Genomic DNA, 17,620 nt, shown 5'->3' with positions numbered 1-17,620 from the left:
TTAATGGGGGTCATGCGACTAGGCTCCATGACCTCCCTCACAGCTTGGAAAACATAACTGCCTTCCCCTCTTCGTGTGCAGTCCTGTGTTGAGTAGTGTGTTATAAAGGCTATGGGAAAAGCTCAGGCTTCTAATATTCGGCTTCCCCTCGTCTTCCAGCACAAAACATCCTGGCCTAAAGCATATGGGAGGAAAGCTCCAACCCCTCCCATCCTGGGAGCTCACAGGATTCCTTTCTTCATCATCCTCAACATCATTCGGTCCCGTCTTATTTAATGTCTTCATTAATGATCTGGAAGAGGGAGTAAACAGCATGTTAATGACATCTTCCAATGATAATAAATTGGGAGATTTTCACATGCAAGCAAGGACGGAGCAGTAATACAAAGAGAACCAGAGAGATTAGAAACATGGGCAGAAAATAACATAATGAGATTCAGCTTAGAAAAATGCAAGCTAATGCATCTGGGGGAATGTAATCTGAAACATGTGGTACAAATGCCTAGATAGAGAGAGCACAGAGATTCGGGGGGGGGGGGGGGAATAGAGGAGGAGGACCTGGGAAGAAATGGGAAACGAGACCGAGGTGTGACAGTAGATGGCAAATTCTATGTGAGCTTGCACTGCGATAAGGCAGCAAAATAGACAAGTTGAATTTTGGGCTGCAGACACCATAGCAGTTATTCTATGTGTCTGCGATGTGATTCCCCCCTGGAACAATGTATTCAGTTCTTGGCACTTCATTATCAGAAAGATGTAGGTAAATTATAGCAGTGATGAACAATGCAAATGACATGGGGGCTGGAGAGATTAATTTATGAGGCAGGATAAAGAGTTAAATATGTGCAGCTTGGCTAAGTGATGATTTAAATGAAAGGACATGATGAGACTCTACTAACGTGAAAGGTGTAAAACCCCAAGGAGGGGGAGGAATTATTGGGGGTTGTACCAGGGGATGAAATTAAGAGAGGAGAAAACGATAGGCTGACTCTCAGGAAGAACTTGCTGCCAGAGAGGTCTATTAGAATGTAGAGTAATCTCCAAAAGGACGTCCTGGAACCCTCATCATTAGGGACACTTCAAACTAGACTGGGCAGAGCGCTAACAATATTCTGTAGAGAACAATTGTGCGTTATCCGGGGATGGACTAATGAGACCTGCTAGGTCTCTTCCATCTCTCATTTCTATCACACTCAGATTTTCGTCCTGAGCACTGCAGGCTGGAGACTTTGCCATAGGGATCCACCCTTCCCCGAGATCTCCCAAGCCTAAACATGACTCTGTGGGTCTGGTGATGATCCTTTGTTCACACTGTCTCATTTCCCCCTCTTGCTTTTTGTAAAGAATCCATCATCATTTCTCCAGCCCACTAGCAAAGGGCAGCATTGTCCTTTACTGCTTATTGATTTCCATGGCATCTTTTTCACACTCTGCACCCCCATCTCCTGTTCTTGGACTGACTCAGGTTACCTTGCCTAGTACCTCCTGGCAAACAATTAGATTTTGCATAAGAGCAGGAGTCTTCTATGGAGCATGGATCAGCCTATGCTGCTTCCCCTCTCCTTTCCCTGAGGCTGATGAAATCTTGTCTGCTCAGAGTTCTGTGCAAGTGAGAGTCTCCAAAGCAGCAAGGGTGAGAAGGAAGAGGCTGTCAAGCCCTCTGAGTGAATTGGCCCAGGATAATAAGTGTAGGGAGATAAGACGAATCAATTAACCAGCTGTTCAGCTGAAGGGAAATGATCAGTAGGCATTTAAACAGCCTGACCACATGGAGGACCCTAGACCTTGCATAGTCCACAGATGTGTTAGAGACACTCCTCTCCTTTCCCAATACTCTGGAATTTGTTTCAGGTACAAACAGTGAATTAATTTCTGCCGAGTCCTACACACCCTCCCCTCCCCTCTTTTCACAGTGGAAAGTACCCCAAGAAATACTTTGTGAGGATGGAGGAGACCTCAGGGTTCTTGCCCCATTTGTGTTATATTAACTCCTGTCTGCACTTCCCTAGTCTCTCAAGGTGTACTCCAGTTGAAGAACAAGGAGTCCGGTGGCACCTTAAAGACTTAACAGATTTATTTGGGCATAAGTTTTCGTTGGTAAATAACCTACCGGTACTTCTTCAGATGCGTGGAGTGAAAATTACAGATGCTGGCATTATTATACTGACACATGAAGAGAAGGGAGTTACCTCACAAGTGGAGAACCAGTGTTGACAGGGCCAATTCGATTTTCACTCCATGCATTTGAAGAAGTGGGTTTTTTACCCAAGAAAGCTTATGCCCAAATAAATCAGTTAGTCTTTGAGGTGCCACAGGACTCCTTGTTGTTTTTGTGGATACAGACTAACATGGCTACCCCCTGATACTTGACTCCAGTTGAAGAGATTTGGGTCAGATGGCTAGCCAGGTGTGGGCAACCTAACCAGGCTGATCCCTCTCCCTTATAGATATCCATGCACTCGTATGGATCTACATGTGCATGCAGATACGTGCACACACATGCACACAGACATTGTCTGACAGCAACATGCGCGCGCGCACACACACACACAAGATTAACATAAACACAGAGCCATGTACAACTGATGATGTGCTACTGAAATTGAATAAAAGGTCAAACACACACACACACAGACGAATACATCAAAGATAACGCACAACTGACACATATGTGTGTATAGAAACACACAGACTCCATCATGTGCAACAGACATACTGAAAGGTGCGCATGCGTGCGCGTGCACACACCCACCCACCAAATGGATTCACTCACACGTTCATAAATATACCACACATGTACTTATGCATGTTCATGTGTACCCGGTGAGAATACTTACAGTGTCAGACAGACATACTCTTACAGGTATGCACATGAACTCACACGCATACATGCATACAAAGGCACAAATGTTATTCAGGGGCCTACACACCACAGATGATGGATTAATTTAATTCTGTCTGCCTAAGAATTGCCCCCTGCAATTTCAGCGGGAGACGTTCTCCTTCTCTTCCCCCTCTCATAACAGTGTTGCACAGTGTTACAGATACAGAATGACTGCTGCATTTCTCGCCAGAGGTGGCTGCATATCAGCAGCAGGTGAGCGATCGTGATAGATGGTCGACAAAGAATGTGCATCCCCTCCGGATGAAAGGTGCTATCAAAATGTAAAGCTGTTTAACAGAACTGGAAGAAATTTAATTTCCCCCTTATCTCAGTCTCATGACTCAGAGTTTTGTATGTGAGCAGTTTACAATGAGGTGGGTAGGGAGAACATCTGGGCTGTATGGGAGGGAGGGGAGTCTGGAGCTGAGATGGGGATAGTTGTGAGGTACCATGTATGCAGGGAGAAAGGGAAGTACACAGACACAGGAGCACACACGTGCACCACTGCCCACATGTGGACACACTCACAGACAGGCAGACATGAACAATCAACCAAACAGACACCCCAGACAGGTGACAAAACAGAGGCACATAATCCCATACTGGTTCCTTTAGTCCTCTAGGATGGACTGTGGGTGCAGCACCACTTCCTTGTTGGACCTTTCTCTGGTCAGTGAGGGTGAGAGAGGTTATAACCTGTGGGGAGGAAAGACTGAGCTCTCCAGCCGTCAGGTACTTTCCCTTTCTCCCCTGGCATTAAAGGGCCCCTCTCCACTGTAGCCACCTGTATCCTCTTTGCTTCCCACTGGCTTTCCAAGAATCCAGGCTCTGGTTAGGTGGTCTGGTCTCCTCCACCGGCCTTTCATCTCTGTGGCCAACACTTAGGAGGAGTCATGGCTCACTTTTCATTGGGGTAGGGAAGGGGCAGGGAGGTTGTGAGTAACCAGTGTCTGCCGTGCACCACGTGTTTGCCGTCTCACAGCATCTTGGTTTGTTGTTACATGTGTGCCAAGGCCCTGGCATTAGCAATCCTGAAATCTTAATCCCCCTCCCGCCCCCGCGTTGTGCAGCGCTGGGGAATAGTATGTCTCACTGGAGGCCATGAAATGATACAGGCCTTCGTGATGAAGACACCCCCTGAGTCCCTGCTTCTCCTGAATCTCAATCCCTCCTCCTCTTCTCCAGGTGCTTCCTTCTGCTCATTAAGCTTGCAGCTTTTCTTGCCATTTGAGATCAGCTTTCCCCGGAGGAATCAAAATCCACCCTCCAGCCTTCTCACAGCAAAACCAGGTGCTTTTGAAATGGGAATGGGATGAGCCAAAGGCCAGCAGCTACTCCTGGCAGGCGAGCTAATGAGCTTTCTCTGTGCGTGTGCGTGTAGGTCCATGTGTGAGAGACCAAGAGAGCGAAGCTATGGGCTTGAACTTGTTTGCTCACAGGGGACATGCATGCTGGGGACAAAGGTAACAGTTCTGAGACCTGGCTACAAGGACGGTTTTGGATGCAAACTGTGTAGGGGTCAGCAGTTCCCTTTGAGACCATGAGTGTCCTTCCTCCCTTTGGATGGATTGTCAGCATTGCTCCTCCTGTGCATGAGTGACTGGTCTGATTTTTTTTTTTAAAGAACCATTTCATACATTTCTGTGCACTTGGTAGCAAAGGAGAGATGTTTGGCAAAGAACCACTCTGTCTCTCCATGTGCCATTTGCCTGGTACTGATCCGTCACCAGCAGAGGAATGTGCCAGGACTTTCTAAAACACTGGCTTTCAACCTAAGGGTGAGGGAAGGTTGCCAGCAGTTTTTTGGAGAGGCACTGACTCTGCTTCTATTCCCTATTTCTGGTTCCCTGCTGAAGGGGCTTGGCTCAGTTACTCACATCTGGTACTTCTGGTAGATGCCCAGGTGGCCCAATTGTACCAGTTTTTCTGTGGCACCTTTTGTGAAGAGCACCACGTGGACTGGCACAAAGGAATTCTGCTGCCTCAGAGAGGGGACCAGCTGCGAGTAGCCCATGGAGTGGGGAGGCTAAAGGCCATGTCCTAGAAGGTTCTGAGCTGCACAACATTTCACTCTAGAATGCTCTCTATGGTACTAGCGTCATTTCTGGGTACAGTAGTGATGAGTTTTATAATGAATGGTGTCACAGGGTGGCTAGTCCCTTGAAATGAAGCAGGTCCGGTGCCCCTGTGCTAGAACAGGTGCCCAGGGGCAGCACCTGGGGCTATAAAGAGCTGGCCTGGCAGTAACAAAGGGGAAGCAGGAGCAGCAGGGAGCCCTGGGAAAGGGCGCCAGAGTCCCCTTGGAGGAGATGCAGTGGGAGACTTCTGGGGGGAAAGGGTTTCCAGGGCACTGGGGGGTGGGGCTCAGCTAAAAAGAACAAGGAAGAACCCTGCCATAGGCCCTGAAGCAGGCGGGCCTAAGAGACGCAAAGGAGCTCTATGGGCTGAGGAGCTGTTTTTGTGTTTGGCCTATGTTTGGAAAATAAAGCTGTGCCTGGAAAGAGATCCTGGGTGTGGCAGTGGGTCCTTTGTGGGCTGGGGACAAGCCAGGACCTTGGAGATGGGTAGGAAGACATGTCAGATGACAAGCTGCTCTCTATACAGGGAGCAGTCATGAAGGGGGCTGGTCCAAAGTTGTTATACTAGTGAGATCTCCCCTGGAGGGAGTCACCCCTTAAGGAGGCAGACTTGATTTTTTTACTGATAGGTCTGTCCTACCAACACCAGCTTGCTGTAGACTGCCCCTCCTGTCTTGCCCCAGCAAAGGCTAGGTATTTGTTTAGGATGAAGGGGTGGGGGGACCTCTGTCTATCTGCTTGTCTTATACTGCACCCATCACCTTGATTATAGGAGCACCTACAGAAGGGGAGACTGGGATCCTCCTGGAGGTGGGGTCTAGAACTTTCTAGTCCTCCCTCATCTTTCTAATAGCGTCTTTCAGCCCAGAAAGAACCATCCCCTCAACATGCTCGTGTGTGTGTGTGTTTGCACAGAGCACCTTCCCCTTGCCTATCGCTGAAATGTGACCACTTCCGGGCTGAAATGCATTAGCCCAACCTGCCCTTGCCACACTAGCCAGTGGTGTCATAGGACGGGAAGTGAGACCTGCAGGGGCACTTTTAAGAAGGTAAAATGTCACCTAACCTGAGCTGGAATTTGTCCTGGACACTGGGGTTGACATCCTTATTGCTGTAAAATGGGCCCTGGAAGCCTTGAGCACCACAGCTCAGCTTGGCAGAATTCGTTTGTATTGGTCTTTAATTGCGGTGGTTAATATCAATTTTTATTTTTAAGATTTTTTTATTTTGTAACAATTTTTATTTTTACAGTTGCTGGAAATGCCGGGTGGGAGGAGGTAGTTGGGATTAGGATAGTGCTGACTGCAGGGCTCTAGGGGCTCCCAGCACTGACACCAAAGATGCAGGGGGCTCCCTGCAAGGCTGAGGGGCCCAAGACACCCTGACATAAGGTGTGGTGGAGGCAGGGATCCTGGCCCAATGGAGCAGAGACCCTGGCTAGGACTGCAAGGAGGAGGACAAACGCCTGGTCACGGGGTGCTGCGGAACAGTTCCTGCCCAGGGAAGCAGCCATTCAGCCCTGGGGTGGCATCCCCCACAGATGGGGGACCGCTCTCCTTCTCACAGTCGTGGTTGGGGGTTCTCTGCTCTGCCCTGCTAGGACTGCAGCCTTCCCTGCATCTTGCACCTGCAGGGATAAGGTCGCACCAGCCCTGCAGCAGTGCAGAGAGCCCGGCCTATGCTCCCTCAGTCCCATGGTGGCAGGGCTGCAGAGGGCTCCGGGCACTGCTGCAGGGCCAGTGACACCAGGGGCGCTGGAACAATATGTACAGTGGGGGTGCTTCAAGCCAATGAACAAACTGTAAACCCTGGATATGATGGAAACCACTTCAAACCAGGGGGTGTGGCAGCACCCCAGTTCCAGCACCTGTGGGTGACATTCAATCCCTGCAGGTGCAATGGAGGTGTGGGGGGGCTGGACTCCCACCGACTGTTACCGATCGATATTGGTTTCATCGATTTTCTTGTCTGCTGAAATTGACGTTTACCCGACGTCTGTTGATTTAACTCGAATCCTGCCGAGCCGAAACAAAAGTGGTCACCACCACGGGTTCATCTGAAAGCTATCTCCAGCTGTAGACCCCTTCCTTCCGCATTATGCTGGACTATCCAGGTTGGCTCTGAGTAAAAAGCATAACTTCCCGACTCGCTTGCACCACTTCGGTTTCCCCTGTCAGTCTCCCTACAAAGTATGCTAAGCCCGACCCTGCTTAACATGTGAGATGTGCTGTGATCACAGCCCTAGGGGTGTCTGGGGTGGAAGGAAAGGATTTTATCTGAACAAGGGAGGGAGTGTTCCTAAGACCTCCAGCGGGGCAGCTGTCAAACAAGGGATGCATTTAGCTTCCGAGCTCCCAAAAGGGCTAATCTGGTGCTGAATCCATATCACCTCTAATGAATCATTCCAGGCTGCACAAATTGAAGCAGATAATCCGCTCATGATGCGGCTATTCCCCTGGTTTTTATTGAATCTGCAGTGAATTGCCAGACCATGTCCTGCCCCTGCCAGCACTCTGAGGCATGGGCTGGTTGTCTGTCTAAGTGCCATAGGGAGAGCTATTTCCCAGAGTCCCAGTCCTCATCGTGACATACCCCAACTGTGTCTGGCGGCGGTGGGGAGGCAGGGAGACCCTGAACGTTTAATCGGGGAGAATGAAGGGACATGCTGATGAGATTGTTTGTTTCCCTCTTCCTTTGTTGGGTTGCATTGTTAATTATGAGGCATTGTACATTGCATTTTGGAATTGTCATGCCCTCGTCAGTACAGCCACTCTGAGCATCGTAATAAGTCATTCCTCCCGGCTGGTCTCACTCGCCTTTCTCCTCTGTGTCATTAATGGGATAGAAACTGTGCTCAGGCACAGCATGTTAATAGGCTGTGGGGGGAACTCAGATGAGAGTGGGCAATGAGGAATGGACAGGGGGAAAGAAAGAGTGAGGGAGTGTGGGGTGTCACCAGAGCGTTCAGAATTAAGTAACTGGTAGAAGTGAAAATGTAATTGCTTGGTTATGGGGCATGGAGGAGGAATGGGAGGAGCATTCTGCTGCTTTGGCTATTGGGATTTTAAAAAATATTCCCAAAGCCAGTGGGTTGGCAGGAGGCAGGATTTTTTTTTCTAGTGGCTGCAGATATTGAGTGTATTGAATTTGAGGGGTCTCAGCCATGTCCTTAGTGGATGTTGTGTCTGCTTTGTATGTCTTTTGTGTTTTCTATTCTCTGCCCAAAAGAGACTGAAATAGAGGAAGGTATTGTGAATAAGGGTTGAGGGGTGCACTGTCAAAGTGTGGGGGGGAGAGGGGCTGGGTTTAGGATTGGGATAGCAGGAGTGCTGCAGGACAGGACTGAGGTACATAGGCAAAGCTCAGGACTGGAATAATGGGGTGCTGAAGGTCAGTATCGAAGAGCTGTGTGGGTAAGAGGGGTTCCTGGACTGATACAGCAGGGGGTGCTGCAGGTCAAGATTGAGCTGCATTGGTAGAACAAGGAACTGCTCACAAGGGGAGAGAAATCAGTGAACTGGCAAGTCTTCAAAAGATAACATACCGCCTTAGAGTGAAGACAGAGGATTAAGAGGAGATAAACTCCATGTTTTGGATCTGGGTGACTGATAAGTCCTGTGCTGTTGACAACTGGATATTTCTCGAAGGTTGGGGTTTTTTAATGCTACTTTATTGGTATAAGCCAGGATGTGTAACATGCATTTTCAAGAGCCACTGAGTATAACAGGCTAAAAGTTGTTCTACATTCCTTCACAGAGCATCCAGTGCAAGCCTTCAGACCACACACTTTTCCTAACACTGTAAACATAATAAACTCTTAAACCAATGTCATTTAATTCCCCTCACCCTCCCAAGCCTCCCCCACTGCTGGCCAAAACGATATATAAAAATCTGGCACTGTATTTTCCCATTGTGAGGATACTTTTAAGCATGTCCCCCAGCAGAGGGGTGTTCTTTGTTAAATGCACAGTATTCTTTACTGCTCTGTCACCCCACCTCCTCCTGGTGTGGTGTGACATAGAACAGTCTGTGTTTCCTAGGCCCATCCATGCTCCCTTTCCTTTTATCATCATAATTATTATGTATTTGGTAATGCTTCTACTGCTGTAGTATATGAGTGCCCCAGTTGCTACAGCCATGCACACTTAATATTTAATGTACATTTATTATTTGTATTGTGGTACCCAAGCGAGGATCTGGGCCCAATGCACTAGAAACTGACATACACGGAGCAAAAAAACAGTCCCTGCCCCAAATTGCCTACTGTCTAAGGGAGATGAATTGTATCATTCATTTAGGGCTTGCCTTCATATGGGTTTCCAGAAGAATTTATTTAATCTATGTGGCCTTCATCACCACAGCATCCAAGCATCTGGGAGCAGAGAGGCTAAGGGCTGAATGCATTGGGCATTCGGAACATCCCTATCTCCCCTAGGTAATTTATTGCTCTTGGTTTTCGAGCACCCAAAATTGTGGGCGACCAGGGATAGATCATGGGATGATTATCTGTTCTGTTCACTCCCTCTGAAGCACCAGGCATTAGCCACTGTTGGAAGACAGGATACTGGGTTAGATGAACCACTGGTCTGACCTAGTATGGCTGTTCTTATGCGCTGGGGTGTCTCACAGAAACAGGTAAAGCACTGTCCCTGCTCTCAGGAGGGGGCAATCTGAGTTTGGTACAACAGTGCGTGTGAATGGGATACCCAGACAGATGCTGGAGAGGGGGAGAGGCAAGATAGGGTGACCTTAAAGAGATCACATTTTAACTCAGTGAGGCACGTGTCCATCTTGATGGTTTTGATGGCCTTCTCTGCTGTCCTTATTCCTTTTCCTTTCTCTTCTTCCCTCACGTCGTGTGGGCGAGGCCGAAGAGTGTTTTCGGAGGGATTTGAATGTGGGGAGAGAGATGCCTTAGAGAAAGGGCTCTAATCCCACACGGCAGCATGGAAGAAGGTCTGGAGACACCTGAGAGAGGAGGAGATGGCAGGGGTATCGCTGACTGAGCAGAAAGGCAGGGGCTGGTGGGGAGAAATTCATCAGGACGCCAGACCCGAGGTGTAGGCAACATGATGTGGGGCCAAGAAGATGGTTGAACTTGGCCTGAAGTGTAGGGTGGAGCCGGCACAGAGGCTCAAGTGTGAGGGCAACACACTTGAGTGGCAGATAGGAAAGCTGATTTTGGTCAGACTGTTGGGCGTGGGGGTGGGGAAGCTATAATTTCTGAAGCTCCAAAAGAAAGAGCTGTCAGGAGACAAGGACTAGCATGCGGCAGCCTGCCAAGCGTGGAGGCAGATTAGCGGAGGGTATGGGAAGTAGTGCTGCCATTGCTCGTGCTGCACCTGTCCTGGGGAGAAAAGGCTGTATCACACTATCCAACTTTAATGCACTGAAGAGGGGGAGTGCTGCTTAAAATCCATGTGGCCACACTGGCCTAAAGTGAGACCATTAGTATGCAGTGCTGACAATCCAGTGCCAGTCACCCATCCTACATTCCCTTTAAAAACAAAGTTGTGCTGTGCATCTGGTTGCTGATTCCCCCTTACAGGTGTTGTTTTCCTCCCCAGGAGTTTTCATTTTGTGCCAGGATGGCCGAATATGTCGCCCACCCCTCCTCGGCCTGGCACTCAGGCAGGCAGCCCCCTCACACCTCCGCCCTCTGCCCTTTGGAGCTCATGGATCTGGGAGTTACTGAGCAGGCACTGCCGTTGGAGCAGCCTCCGCCATCCCTGGAGCTGGAAGACGAGGAGGATATCGACTCGCCGCTGGACCCTGACGTGCCCCATCCCGACTTGGCGCCTGTGGTGTTCTTTTGCTTGAAACAGACCACCAGCCCCCGCAACTGGTGCATCAAAATGGTGTGTAATCCATATCCTTTTCGAGCTGCCTGTTCTCTCTTCATTCCACTCTGCCCTTCCCCTCCCCCTGCCCTTGCAGGGCGCCCAACAGGTAAGAGAGGAGATTTCGTACATATTTAACAAATCACTTTGTTCCTCGCTTATGTTTACAGAGCAGCTCAGCTGTTGCAATATGTGATCAAAAGGAGCTGCTTACCAAAGGGAGAACTTCAGAGAAAGCGAGTGTCAGCCGGAATGACACAGACAGGGACGGGGGCAGGGAGAAGAGAGGGGACAGGCTTTTCAAAATGTATTCCCGCACCTTCCTGTTACTGAGTCAGTGACGGTGGGATGGTTTGAAGGCGCAGGGAAAGGGGTACTCCCAGCTCCTGCTGGCTTATCACTAGGTCTTTATTTCAATGAGGGATATTTATTCATCTAACAGTACTGTACATACCATGAACTGAGCCTCTACTTGGAGACAGAGCTGCATTTCCTGCTTCTCAGTTGCGGGGCCACCAGAATGACCCTCATCCTGCTAGCTAGTGAACATAAACTAGCTGCTGAGTATCTTCTCCTGGGGATATCTCCTCTCTAGATTCCACCAGGATCAAAGATGAGCCTACTCCAGAGAATCCATTGCAGGTTTGACTCTGGTGCATCCTGGGACAGGACTTCGGGAGTTTAGTGAGTGTTGTGAGGATACCTCTGGCTTTTTATGAGCTGAGGGGTGAAAACATGATCTGCAAATCTCATCATCACACCCCTCACTACTGAATCTCACAGCCTTGATTTAAGGAGTGGATGGTAACAGAACAATAAGCAACAGGTAGTTTCAATTAACTTCCCCAGGAAATAACTTCCTCCAATGTGGAGTGATTGACCTTTTCCCCCGACTTTCCATATGGGCACAGTATGTAATAGGGGGTTTATTAGATCTGGGGAACTTTGAAAAATCCAGGAATTTGAGGAGATGAAACAGCATACAAAAAGCTGAAGCTTTATTCAAAACTCTTCTGGCTGGAAATCTTAATGAGATTGGAGTTTCTCCTGAAGATTTCCAAGGCTTCCCTGGTTTATGGCTGGGTGAGAAATATCCATTTCTTATTATGATATTTTGATGGATTTACTTCTAGGTTAAATTGGAACGCTAAGGGATGCAGCATAAGCTTACAAAAATATTACTGAGATTTTCAATAACTTGATCCTGAATGAAGCCTCTAGATGCTACCAGTAATAAATCATAAAGAATTAGGAGGTTGGGTTTTGTTTGAAATTTAGGCAAATAGTTGTGGTTCCAAGTTGAGTTCTCTATGATGATGGTTCAGGGACAGCCAAGTGTGATGGGTCAGAAGTTCTTAGGAAGGTTCTGATTTTCAAATTCTTCGTGACAGTTGAGATTTGGGGAAGAGATTTAGGGTGGGGATATCCCATTATATTGGAAGTTCCTTAAGGCATTGAGACTTGATGTTGGAATATGTACGTTTCAGCTTTCTTCATCATGTGTCCCCCAGCACTCACTAAACTCCTGACACCCTGTCTCAGCCTACAGTGGGCTCAGAGTAAAATTATAGAGAAAGGTATTTGTTGGCTAAAAATTTGATTCATGGTACGGGAGAAAAATTAGGAACCAGGCTTGAGTTTGAGATGAAGGTTACTGTTTTTTGTTTTTGTTTTTTGCTAAGATGAGGTTTGAATTGTGGGGGGTGGGGAAGGTTTGCATTGAGTTTGGGGCAGAGGTTCAGGCCCAAGTTATCTGAGTTTTTTGTGTGTAAGTTTGAATTTGTGATGACTATTGGTGGATTTAAGATGCTTGAGTTATGATATTCAGGTTTAAGTTTGGGCATCAGTTTGTCCATCTTTCACATTTGAATTTACTATGGTTAAATGCTGAGAGAGCCTATCCTACCATTACATACAGAAAATGGCCTGTGCAACATTGAGGTCTGGAGAGGGAAGGGGGAACTCCTTTGGATTGGCTGTGGTGGCTCACCACCCTCCCAGTTACCATGTGATGTGTATGTAGCAATGGATGGGTAGTCTTGCTACGTTTGGAAACAATATTGGGTTTTTTAAAAAGGAATATTTCGATGAAACTTTTTCAGCTAAATGAATTCCCTAATGTTAGGAAAGAGTTTGAAAACATTGTTTTGAAAATATTGTGCTCCTCTTTCTCCACATATTTTTTGTATTTCCCTGCTCTACATTCTTGACTGCTACAAGATGTTTGTATGGAAATCGGATCATGGCTCTTCAGAGCTCCCATGCTTGACTGCTGCTTCCCAACCTGAGGTTAAGAGTGCAACTATATCACCTGTTATCTCATCAGCTCTCCCAGGCTAGGCAGTGAGAGGCCTGGTCGCTGTCTGGGTGGGAGAACCTAAGGAAAGCCCAGGTGCTACAAAAATTAGGGGCACTGATTAAATGGGAGGTGCCCTTCTGTCTGACTTTCTGCTTGTCCAATACTGTACCATAGTTAAGGAAGGAAGCTGTGCTATGGAATTATTGTCAGATGAAACTTAAAACCAAGGTCCTGGCCATTAAATCATATGACACTTTTGGCAAGAATAGGGGCCGTACCAACCTAGATTCTAATTTGGGTAATCACATTCCATCTATTTAAAAATTCCCCCTGCAGAATATTCTTCCTGTCCTGAATAGTGCTGCAGTCTTGCAACGTACTATTAAACCACACTCACGTTCCATTGCTACAGTTCAGCAATGGGAGAAGTAACCTGTGTATATAAACACACAAAGTTTTAAAGAATTTCTGGGTGCAAGGCACTACATAAATGTGAGATGTTGTTATTGCAAAAGTTGTAGACTCCAATTCCCTTTTAAAAAGGTGGATTAAATTTCTAAGCATAAAAGTTTGGAGCCATAAACCCCCAAAGAGAATATCGATCACCCCCTTTGCTCAAAAGTGGAATGTAAACTGCTCTCCTTGTCGTTATATTATGTGCTGAAAAGGAGCCCGTTGCTTTAAGACTAGGAGCTGATCAAACATTCCCAGGGCAATTTTGCATACAGTCAGAACTAATGTCTGAATCGTGCTGGGTTGTTGGTGAACAAACATGCTTTATATTCTAATTAAACTTGTTAGATACAGGTAACTGCAGGGTAATCAACTGCGTTCAACACACAAAATGTACGTGGGGCCCAATCCAATGCCAACTGAAGTTAGGGGAAAGACTCTTGTTGTTTGACTTTACGGGAGTTTGAATCAGGCCCATGCAGTGCATCCTCATATGACCAGTATGTCTCATTTGAAATGCTAGCGTTCTCACACTGCTGCTGCAACCTGTAAGCACCAGTAATAGGTCAACAGGATTAATAATTTTCCATTGACTCTGGGAATGACAGAGTTTATGTATAATTGAAATTTTAAGTCAAAGGCACAATAAAAGCTTAATCATAGATTTCTAAAAATATCTTTGTCCAAATTTCTTACAAATAACACCTTGGGTTATTAATATTGAAGTAATTTGAGAATTTGCTTTCCCACAGTTTCTGCTATTGTTGTACTTTTTGCATCCTCTTGGGTTGGGCAGAGTAAATAGACTAGTCAGTTTAAGGATTGTGTGTTTAGTCAATTTCACTTTTGGATTGCGGATGTAATGAGACACTATAGAAAATTGCTTATTTGTTTTAAATCCTGTTTCCCTTGGAATTAAAAAAACAACAACTCAGTATTGATCATAGAATTTTTAAAAGCTTTCTTGTATAAAACCTAAATTCTGGGCCAAATTTGACTTAAGAAAGGTCAAGGTTAAACTTAAAAGATAAAGCTGAGAGAGTGAAAAGTGTTTCTAAATCAAGTGTATGGTTTTCATCATAAGCTAAAATACCTAAAGTCTTTGAGACTATTAGTAACAGCTTGCAGGTAACACAGTGTCATCCAGAAGGATTCAAATGCCCTTTATAAACTGTGTGGCCTGATCCTATGACAAGACGCACGTTGGTTGACCTTTGCATCCGCATGACGCCTGAATGACTTCAGGAGGGCTCTGTGAAGGCATTAGGGTCCATGCCCATGGATCTGAGTGCAGGATCAGGAGCTGTATATTTAATTTGTCCTTCGAGTCCCTTCTTAAAAGAAGCTCGTTCCAGGAGGTCTATAAACCCTAGACCTCCTCTTGCTCAAGTGTCAATATTATAGACGAGCCAGCAAGAGCAAGAATGAGTGTGCCATTAAAAAAAATCAATACCAAAATGTGGAAGTAACAAAATATGTTCTGCAGTTCACTGCTCCAGCCTTTTGTTTTTTGATATTTTCTAGTCCCCTTCCTTCCTCTGTATACTTGCCATTTGGGCTGCAGTTCTGCTCCCAGTGCAGTCAATGACAAATTTCCAGTTGATTTCAGTGGTGCAAGATCAGGCAGTCAGGCCACAGCAGTGGAAAAACTTACACCCATGTGTAACTTTATGTCTATAAAGCCAGATCCTCAGCTGGTATAAAGTGGTGTAGATGCATTAAGAACATAAGAACGGCCATAATGGGTCAGACCAATGGTCCATCTAGACCAGTGTCCTGTCTCTCACAGTGGTCTTCAGAACTTCAGGAGGAGTGTACAGGACAGGGCAAGTTTGGAGAGCTCCACCCAGCCTTCCTCTCCTGGCTTCTGGCAGCCAGAGGTTTAGAGTCGCCCTGTACATGGATTACATCCCTGACCAGCTTGGCTAATAGCCATTGGTGGAACCTGTTCTCCAGGAACTTATTAGTTCTTTTTGAACCCAGTTACACTTTTGGCCTTCACAACATCCATGTCAATGAGTTCTACAGACCAATTGTGAGTTATGTGAAAAAGTATTTCCAGCAGTCTATTAATTTCATCAGGTGACCCCTGTTCTTTTGCATTGTGTATTGTATTGTACTTTGTATTGAAGCCAATGGAGCTATGATTAAAGCTGTGTGTCTGTCATGGAAGTCACGGATTCCATGACTTTCTGTGACTTTTGCAGCGGCCGGTGCGGCTGGCTCAGGGGCTGCCCCTGGGCCAGCAGCAGCAGCCATTTGAATGTGGGAGGAGGCTCAGGGTTGGAGCAGGGGTTGGGGTGCGGAGCGGTGCTTACCTGGGGTGGGCTCCTCTGAGCGGTTGGCATGACCCTCCAGCTCCTAGGCGGAGGGGCCAGAGGAATCTGTGTGCTGCCCCTGCTTGCAGGCACCAACCTTCAGCTCCCATTGGCAGTGGTTCCCGGCCAATGGGAGCTGCAGAGCCGGAGCTTGTGGTGGGGGCAGTGCTCAGAGCCCCCCGGCTTTCCCTCCCGCTAGGAGCTGCAGGGACATGCCTGCCGCTTCTGGACAGCTGCGCGGAGCTGGATAGGGAGCTTGCCAGCCCCTCCCACACCCCCCCGCAGCGCCATCAGGGTTTCCGGGCCACCCACCCAGCACCTCTGGTACCCCTGGACTGCCCCCCCAGAGCACCTCCGGCCTAAGTTTTAGTTAGGGGGTATATAGTACAAGTCATGGACAAGTCACAGGCTGTGAATTTTTGTTTACTGCCCATGACCTGTCCATGACTTTTACTAAAAATACCCGTGACTAAGATGTACCTTTAGCTATGATCACTTACACTTGCTGGAGACCGGGGTGGATTTGATTTACATCAGTGCTATTTAATTCACTGATTTTAATCATAATTTAAATCAGCAAGCCAAAAACCTTGATTTAAATAATCAATTTTAATTCTGTTTTGCATTTGTACTTTTTAGTTATTTTCCTGAAGAAAGGTTGATTCTCATTGGTTGGTATCCATTAAAACACGTTGCTTTGCAACTAAATGTAGCCTTCACACTAAATTTGGTGTACCCAGAGGATATACTATATCTGTACTGTGACAGGTTACCCTCCACTCTGGGGTGTCACCTGATGTACTGGGGTACCACTGAGCCCACCTATTCCTCCAGCCTGGGCTCCCTTGCACTGTCCTGCTGAGTCAGGCCCTCAAGCCTCTTCCAGCAAACACACAGGTAGTGAGACAGCCAGCTGCAGAAAGACACAGACATTGAAATCAGCTCTGCATGGGGAGACTCAGCTAGGGAATTGCCCAGCACCCCCCCCCCGGGGTGTAAACCCAAAATTGTATCGTCTTGCGCTGCACAGGGAACTGTACAGCGGAAGCTTATTGACATTTGCCTCCTCCCTCAGTGTGGAGGAAGATATGCACAGATTTTTGCCCCCCCATTATGAATCCCACAAACTGAGTTTAGAGAAAACAAAAACAAGTTTATTATCTACAAAATATAGATTTTAAGTGATTATAAGGGTTAGCAAACAGATCAAAGCAGATTATCCAGCCAATAAAACAAAAACCGCAATGTAAACTTAAGACACTAAAGAAGCTGGTTACAAGTACAGATGCTCCCCGACTTACGCAAGCGTTCTGTTCTGGAACGTCTTGCGTAAGTCGGGAACATATACCCGACAATTATGTGCAAAAAAAAAAAAGCTTACGGAACTTACGGAACTTTTTCCATAAGTGCGAATTTCCGTAAGTCAGGTTTGCGTAACCTGGGGAGCGTCTGTAGTAATTTCTCACCCTAAATGTTGTTTTAGGCATTTCTTTCACGGGCCAGACACCTTTTCCAGCCTGGGCTCAGCTCTCTTTTCTCCCCCACCCCCTTTGTCTTTGTTTATTAGATGTTTCCAGCAGCCATCCTGGGCGGGGATTCAGTGAGGAATATGAACTTTGATTAACTCACTCTCCTGCATTAAATAGGATTTACATGTGGCGGAATCCTTTGTCTTTCAGTGTGATTCCCACCTCCCTCAGTGGAAAAATACTGGCATTCTATGATGGAGTCCAGTACCAGGTGACATG

At 47.0% G+C, this 17,620-nt stretch overlaps 1 protein-coding gene across 1 annotated transcript in view; it reads left to right on the top strand.

Annotated features, from left to right (window-relative positions):
• The window catches only part of CACNA1I (calcium voltage-gated channel subunit alpha1 I), a 286,236-nt gene that overhangs the window by 44,715 nt on the left and 223,901 nt on the right, over positions 1 to 17,620 (top strand). The window contains exon 3 of the mRNA XM_005302537.3: positions 10,530 to 10,831. Within this exon, the coding sequence (XP_005302594.3) occupies positions 10,530 to 10,831 (302 nt within the window). The remainder of the gene's footprint in view (positions 1 to 10,529; positions 10,832 to 17,620) is intronic.

Source organism: Chrysemys picta, chromosome 1 (genome assembly GCF_011386835.1).
Source record: "Chrysemys picta bellii isolate R12L10 chromosome 1, ASM1138683v2, whole genome shotgun sequence".
In the NCBI taxonomy this organism is placed as follows: Eukaryota; Metazoa; Chordata; order Testudines; family Emydidae; genus Chrysemys; species Chrysemys picta.
This window is presented reverse-complemented; position numbering and strand designations above follow the sequence as displayed.